Source organism: Centroberyx gerrardi, chromosome 2 (assembly GCF_048128805.1).
Source record: "Centroberyx gerrardi isolate f3 chromosome 2, fCenGer3.hap1.cur.20231027, whole genome shotgun sequence".
NCBI classification, from domain to species: Eukaryota; Metazoa; Chordata; class Actinopteri; order Beryciformes; family Berycidae; genus Centroberyx; species Centroberyx gerrardi.
The window spans coordinates 27,137,492-27,145,435 of NC_135998.1; the positions used below are offsets into that span (position 1 = coordinate 27,137,492).

General features: G+C 45.7%; 1 protein-coding gene across 4 annotated transcripts in view; it reads right to left on the minus strand.

Moving 5' to 3' along the window:
- pitpnm2 (phosphatidylinositol transfer protein, membrane-associated 2) overlaps positions 1 to 7,077 on the minus strand; it is a 22,496-nt gene extending 15,419 nt beyond the window's left edge. For all 4 annotated transcript variants that reach the window (XM_071898154.2, XM_071898162.2, XM_071898135.2 and 1 more), the window contains exons 1-2: positions 6,974 to 7,077; positions 1,039 to 1,253 (exon numbers count right to left, since the gene is read on the minus strand). In XM_071898154.2, coding sequence (XP_071754255.1) covers positions 1,039 to 1,253; positions 6,974 to 7,051 — 293 coding nt within the window. In that variant the 5' untranslated portion in view covers positions 7,052 to 7,077. The remainder of the gene's footprint in view (positions 1 to 1,038; positions 1,254 to 6,973) is intronic.
- Positions 7,078 to 7,944: the final 867 nt, after the last annotated feature.

The window sequence follows — 7,944 nt, forward strand, 5'->3', positions numbered from 1 at the left end:
CCAAGGAAAGTAGCTATTGGCTGTTCATAAAGTCACTAGAAAGTGGCCAGATGATGTCATACGCTAATTTGCATCTGCATATTTTTGCTACAGCCCCCCAGAGGAGCTACTCTGTGGGAAGTGCTGTGAATCAGACCTCTTTGGATTAAACAAGCAAGTAAGTAATTTATGTGCATCGGCATCAGCCATACCAATTTGTCGCCAACTGTTTAGGAGTCAACACATTAACCTTGTTCCCCATGGTCCGAAAGAGTAGCGAGATTTGTTGCTGGTCGTTTTCCAGATATAAAGTCGCCAGGGGGGTCTGAAAAGTTGCTACATCTAGCAACAAAGTTGCCAAGTTGGCAACAGTGGATGAATACAGTAAAAAGCACGAACAGCTTTATTACTAAAAAGGTCAGTCTTGTTACTTTGGATAACGCTTGTCGCCCACTATCATTCCACTCAGTGCGTCGTCCCCCGCTCTCTCTGTCGGTGCATGCTGTTGCTGTTCTCTGTCTCCCTGCAGGTGCCTGGTGGGTGGAGCGGGGGGTGGGGGGGGGCATCGGCTAGATCGGGAGCACCTCGGCCCGTGGGCTGCCGAAGAGTCCGTGCCATCCCGTTGGACTCCCTCTCCCCCCGCGCAGACACCCTTTCGGTTTTGTGTGGCGTTGGCGTCGGCTTCTGCATTGTTCTTTTGTTTTCCCATCCTGCAACACCCCTCCACCACACTCTGCACACACGCACTCACCCACACCACTGACGTGACTGACTTTCACACCCCATCAAAGCTGTTCGTTTATTGACTTTGTAATAAATTTCTTCATTTTTCGCTCACAGGCCAGATTATGACAATAGTGTTTACTTAAGTCTTTGCACGGAACAGTGAGGCAAACTATGTTCTCATCCCTAAGTCCACCAACAGGCCAAATCTCCCCAAAACTTGTTGTATTCCTTCAAGTCTGAATAACCATTCATTAGTTTTTCAAAAAGATATGTTTATTAAGATGTTCTTAAATGTGTCTGAGTGTGTCGGGACACTTTGTGTAATTCTCTCACCGGGTTCGTGTATAGGGGTAAGCGTTCCAGGACTCCTCTTCCACTCGGAGGGCAGCTTGGGGCAGAATGGAACAGAACCAGGACGGGATGTGTTTGCCGATGTGGTAGACCTTGTGTGTGTACTGGCCCAAGCCTCCGGGGCCGTCCTCGTAGGGCTTATTCTCCAGGATCTCCACCCCGCTGCCCTCGCCGCAGCTCTCCTCTCGGCTCTTCTTCTGCAGGGCGACAGGAAGATGACGGGACAGAGGGAGGGAGGGAGAGAGGGAGAGAGGAGAGGGACGTGCTCAAGATCAGATTTATCCGATAGGGGGGGGGGGGAACCCATGTTTACATTATCTGAAATCCATCTTGCGTCGTCCATGTCTGAAATTTGCGACATTATTTTACAAAATGTGTTGTGTAATGAGGCTGAGAGGTATTTCAATTGTGTTTGGGGAAACCATGAAGTATGTCTCACTTCCTCTCTCTCTCTCTCTCACACACACACACACACACACACACACAAATAGAAAAATATCAATTTCCATTTCCATCACAAAGCTGGATGGATGACGCCACAGAGGCAAAGTGCTGAGTAAGGAGGAAAACAGCTGCCACATGTAAAAACTGTCCGCATTTCTCCTCTTTCTTTCTTTCACTTGCTTTCCACCCCTTATTATACAGTAGTACTTTTTCTTCTTCTTAGTTCAAACACTCTTACTTCATAAGCAACTCGCTTTGCCTCTTATTTTTCTCTCATCCCAGCTCTGTGATGTATTTTGTACTGATATGAGGCAGTAAAGTCAGCTGAGGCAGACTCACTGTTACTGCAGTAATCAATATTATTCTGCTATGATTATCATACACTCTACTCCCCTTACATGGTTACAGAAATGGCTGCTACCAGGATCAGTGTGTTTAAAAAAAGTTTTTTTTTACAGTCAGAGTCAGTGAGTAGAACAGGCAAAATGAAAGACTTCTCCCCAGCATCTCCAGTTAGAGGCAGCAGATGGTTGAACCACACAGATCCTGTAAGCCAGAGCCGTGTATTAGCCTGCTGCTCCTCAGAGGGAGCCGGGGATTACATCTTAGTTCACAAACACACCACTTCCCCTTAAGAGGTTCTCCATTTAGACTGCCGCAGCCGTCTGGGCTGTAGCGCCCAACCGCAGCACATGGCAAAGCACATGGAGGGTTTAGATGTTGGCAACATAGATTCAACCTGGAGTATGTGATCTAGGAGAGCGATTGTCTCCACCAACAACCAACTAAAATGATCTTCAGTTTATCTTTTGGATTAGTTTGAGAATGAATTGACCCCAAACTGGGTTGATCAACTATTGATCAGACAGGTCATCATTTTGAATGGAATGGAGTGAGAAATATTTAATAATAGAAAATATTGAATAAGAGATTAGCAGTTCGTTTAGCTTTTCTTCAAGCCTATTTGCTACCTGTTGATTTGTGTGCAGACCTATCGCACAGACACACACTGAGGATGGAACAGGTGCTTTTACATGTCAATATTAAGTCTGACTAAAAGCTTAATTCATGTCTAAGTCTAAGTCTCAGTCCATTTTTATACACCTGGCCCCAAATTACATCTCTTCACAAACTGAATGATGTCTACGATAACAATGCTTTAATACAGCATTGCATCTTGCTAGTTTCTCTGTATGCATGCTAAGCTTTACCCCTGAATCTGAAATGATCTCACAGCTGAGTGAGTGCGATGACTGTCACAGGACCACAGACATTGTGGTGTATCAAAGGGATGAATGATACACTGATTCAGTCTTCTCCTATGTAAAGCGCTTCGGGACAAGGAAAAGCACTATGTGAATGGGAATTGTCATGATCATTATGAGCAGCAGTAGCGGGTCAAGAATGAAAGCTCAGACTGAACATGGAGCTCTACCTCCCGATGACTTTAGGGAGGTGGTATCAGTAATGAAGGTCGGAGGAGGCAAACAGCTGGAAAATTGCTGTAATCTAGCAGGTAATGTAATTTAGGAGAGGAGGCGAAGGGCCTTAAATTACCTCCCCTCCCCTCCCCTCCCCTCCCCTCCCCTCCCCTCCCCTCTCCTCCGCATCCTCTCCGCATCACAGATCTCTGTAAATGACACGCATCTTAGAGACGAGGACGCCAAAGAGCGAGTATCTGCTGGAGCATTACTCGAACAAAACGGAGACAATGCAGAGAGACAGGAAGTCACCATCCTGAGTCACACACTCTCTCCAGCTCTTTGTTGAAATGAATGTAATAAGATATTCTAGAAAAACAGATAGATTCTCTGGAGTACTCTGACACACATATGTCATGTCACTGGCATGGAGGTGGAAGCATTTCTACACTGAGGATGCCGCGTCTGCTATTGTATGTCTGCTGGTGTTTGGCTGTCATCAATACTCAGACAAACAAACACACACACACACACACACACACACACAAAGGAGGCGGAGTGCTAGCAGCATCGGGTCAGTACTTCATTAGAGTGCTGACCGCTGACGTCATTCCCGCTCTGACACATGTGAACATGCGAAACACACAAAAGACAAAGGGAGATGAGTGGAAAAAGACTAACAAATTCAGCTCACAGATGCCATGCTTCCAATACCGACAAACAAGTAGCGAGCTGCAGAAGGCTGAATCAATATTAGGAGAGTAAAAAGATGGATGACACAAGTTTCAGGGAAATTCTGCAGTCTCAAGTGACCTTTCTGACAGGAGTATGTTAAAAATAGGTTTTTCTATCGCCACAATGACGGCTATTGTGTGCTTGCGCTTTCTCCTGATGCGCAGCTATTTCAGATAAGTGCATCGGAACCAAAGTGTATAAGTGCGGAGGAAAGCAGCTGAGGAGAGAGTTGCAGACTCGAAGCGTAAGGTAATAATTCCCGAAGTCCTTGAATGTGCAATAAAGCAGCGGCGAGGGACACGGCATGCAAACAAAAATGAGCGGCTGACTGAATGAAAAAGAAGGTCTGAGGGAGATAAATCGGAGGATTTGGGGGCCTCCGAGCTTCTTCGATTCGACTCAAGGACAAAAAGCAGCGTTCGGCAAAAAAAGAAGTCTGAATGAGCGGAAGTGTGGCAGAAAAGTTTCAAAGAGTCTCTCAAAAGTCACACAGAGAAAGAGAGGAGGAGGGGTGGAAATGAAGAACGGCTGACAAAGAAGGAAAGGCAGGACGAAAGAATGAGAGAAAGAGTGAATGAAAGAGTGAAAGAAAGAAAGAACAAAGCCCACATACAGTCTGGGGAGTGCTACTAGCCGGGGCGGACACTTTGTGGACAACATCAGAGGAATTCTAATGGGCTGGGCTTTGCTGAGGGTCTCGTTTCTGCTGGGCTGAGCTGTCCCTGAATAATTTATATGACACCGCAAGGTTAGCATAAACCAGGGGTACACACACACAGCTCCCATCCTCCGGCCTAGCAGGCCTACACACTCCTCACCGGGGCCTCGTGCATTTCATACACATCCTGAGTTAGCCCTTTTACCATTTTGCTCTCAGTTTAAACCAGTAACAGAGAGCAGTCATGTTTCAAACTGTCTGGATTATAGGTGAAAAAAAACAATAAACCAATGAGAAGTCGCTCTCTGGAAAAAAATAAAAAATGGAAGAAATCTAAGCGGTAAACTGACATTTCTTTGCATAAAGTGCAAAAAAAACAAAAAAAATGCACCAACAGAACACATCTCAGTAAGTAGACCGTCATCAATTTCCATCAGTTATAGGTTGAGTCTTGGTTCGTTTGTAGTTATTGTGTAGAAGCTGGTATATTATTAAGATATATTACCAACAATGAAGAGGTAACTGCTCATTCATGGCAAACACACATGTAAAAACCTGCATGACTGCTGCATACACATGCAGCATGTGCACAAACCCAAACTGTATCCAGTATGAGGAGCTCACAATTTTGGCAGTGTAACGTTGTCATGGCAATGCCGACTGCACCATCATGTCTCCTCTCTCTCTCCCTCTCCCTCTCTGCCCCTCCCTTTCAATGTCTCTCTCTCTCTCTCTCTCTCTCTCTCTCTCGCCCATATCACAAACATAATGATGGCAGCTACTGCCATGCTGCAGCTGATGTCACCGGTTGCTATGGCAGCCAGCACTCAACTGTGACGCTGAACTGGAGGAGGGGTCCGGCAGTGTGTGTGTGTGTGTGTGTGTGTGTGCATACAATACATTGTAAAAACTGAGATTCAGATGGTTTGTTGAAGGATTTTTTTTTAAATCTTCCTGCACCATTTATCCTCCTGTCCATACTTTTGCCACCCGCCCCCTCTCGCTGCTTAATTTAGGATCTTTCTCTTCCAACCACTTTCTCATACATCTTCCCCACACCACAGACACAAATGCCAAAATTGCCATAAAAGCTAAAACACACTGTCTGGGGTGTCAAAATTAATCAGTGGAGGGAATCTGTGAGAGAAGATAATAAATGACGCTTAGAAGTAACCTATGCTTTCCCTTCTTTTACCTTAAATTTTCCCTTACTTGAGCGTTCCTTAAGTTTGCGGTTTTCCTTGCAATTTCCTTGCCCTCAGTTTAAAACCAACCACAGAAACATTTAAAACACTCGGATGACAGAGAGAGAGAGAGAGAGAGAGAGAGCGAGAGACAGAGAGAGAGAGAGAGAGCAACTGTTTTTAACACCAAAGCATCTCTTGTTACCGGCTGTCCTCTCTCTCTCTCTTTCTGCTGTATTTAAGCAGAAAGCATCACCTACTGGAGGTGAAACAAAAACAGCTATGGAAACACCTGTGTGTGTCAACAGTAAAGACTTACGGTTCGGGGAAGGGGCAGATAAATGATGAATCACTGAGGAAAACATTGAGCAGAAAATACTGGATCCAGTGCTTCTCAAAAACAACATTATTACCACTATAGTATTACTGCCACAGTGTCAGCATCCCTCCTGGCCCTGCAGATGAGACTGTTTACTATGACCAGACACTGGGTAATCATCTCTTGTATCAGTTTTATAGGATCATGTCTTGTAAACCTCACTGGCACAGGCCCTGGGTCAGCTCGATGGGAGGCACGCTAAACATGATAACAAATGATTACAGCGCCACCGAACAATCAGTCAATCAATACCTTAATCAAACAAGCACATATCAAACTGATGAACTAGCTTCAGTAACAAGGATTAGCTCTAATGGCTCCAAGGCAAACACTCAGCCTGATGGCTCAACGCTTACTGTGGCTTGTATAACTTTACACTTTTCCCTTCACACACAGTCATTTATTCATTTATGGAGAACTCACAACGGACGAGGCTAATGTAATGAGTGACTGGAATATGAAATCTACTATCAAATCTGCAAAAATTAACCATGTTTATTGTTTGTGATTTATAGAAATTGGTGAAAACCTAAATATCAATGTGGTTTGACATGAAATATCACGCAATCCCGATTACAATTTTGAGTCGAATGGTTTTTCTATTTCATTTATAGTGTGCATGTGAGTGTATGCATGTGTGTGTGTGTGTGTGTATGTGTGCCTGTGTGTGTGTTTGTGTGTGTGTGTGTTAATAAAACCCAAATGAAACACAATCCACAGGCATACGGAGCACCAGCTGGTGTGGCGGACCTCACGTTACCTTTCTGACCCTCTGACCATGTTCTCCACCGCTCTGCTCCGCAACAGCGTGACCCCCTGACCGCCCGACCGCCCCGCCCTCACACACAAACCTGAACTCACCTCACATGTTAACACGTGGTCTGGGGTCATTAGCCCGCCTGATCCCTAGCTTCTCCTCTTTCAATTTAGGATTATATCTACAGTCATATAAAAATGTGTTCCCATCATGTGATATTTCAGTGGAACAGAAAATGCGTAGGATTCGTGACATCGACACAAACACAGACATTCTTCAAGTGATCACTGTGTACATACGTGTTGGATGTTAACATGTTATGTGAAGCAAGCCACTCACCTGGATCATGTAGAGCTGAGCGATACGGTACTCCTCCACGCTCATGGGCATGGGGATGCGGTACTCCTTGATCAACATGGTTGTGCTTGAATGGGGTGGGCTTGTCTGTGTGTGTGTGTGTGTGTGTGTGTGTGTGTGCGTGTGTGTGTCCAGAGGGCACGGAGAGTAAGAGGGCTCCTCTCAATCGGCTTTGCTACCCAAGCAGCATGGTCAAACAGCGAGGATGGGAGTCATCGCCATTCACACCTGAGAGAGGAGAGAGGAAACAGATCCGAGTGAGTGGAAGTAAAAAGAAAATAAAAATGGGAAAAACAAACAACTCCTCGCAATATGCAGATGACTTCAGTTTCCCACAATATACCTGTTAGCTTACAAGTTGTAAACAAGCTACCAGAGGAGGAATTAGCATGATAGTCTCGAGGATTAAACCCCCCCCACACACACACACACACACACACAAGCCACCGCTTCCTGTGTGTCCCCTCCTGCCTGATTCACCGGCCCTCCTCCAGATCTATTACAAGGTAATCCAATGACCCGGCAACATCCCCGTAATGCCCCGGCAACCTAAATCCCAGCAGCGTCTACACACCCAGAGAGCAGGTCCTTTGATTCAGTGGTTTGATTATGGTCAGTGTACCCCTAAAATCGTCTGTGTGTCTTCTGGTGTGTGTCCTTCTGTGATTTCCTACTGCATCAATAAAGGGAAAACATGGGCATCCTGGTGGCTCAGTGGTCTAAGGTGAATGCTATGTAACTGTGATGCTGCCACCCAACTTTCCACAATACATCAACACCCATTTATCCAAACAACTACCAGATATTGTCCGTTTCCCCCGGCACACGGGTCTCAGCTGTAATGTGTGTGTCAGCAGACAGAGGCTGCACTACGTCCACCTGCTGCCGGGCGAACGCCGGCTCCCAGCCACACATTAACCAGCAGACAGGGATGAGTTCAGGAGAGTCACATG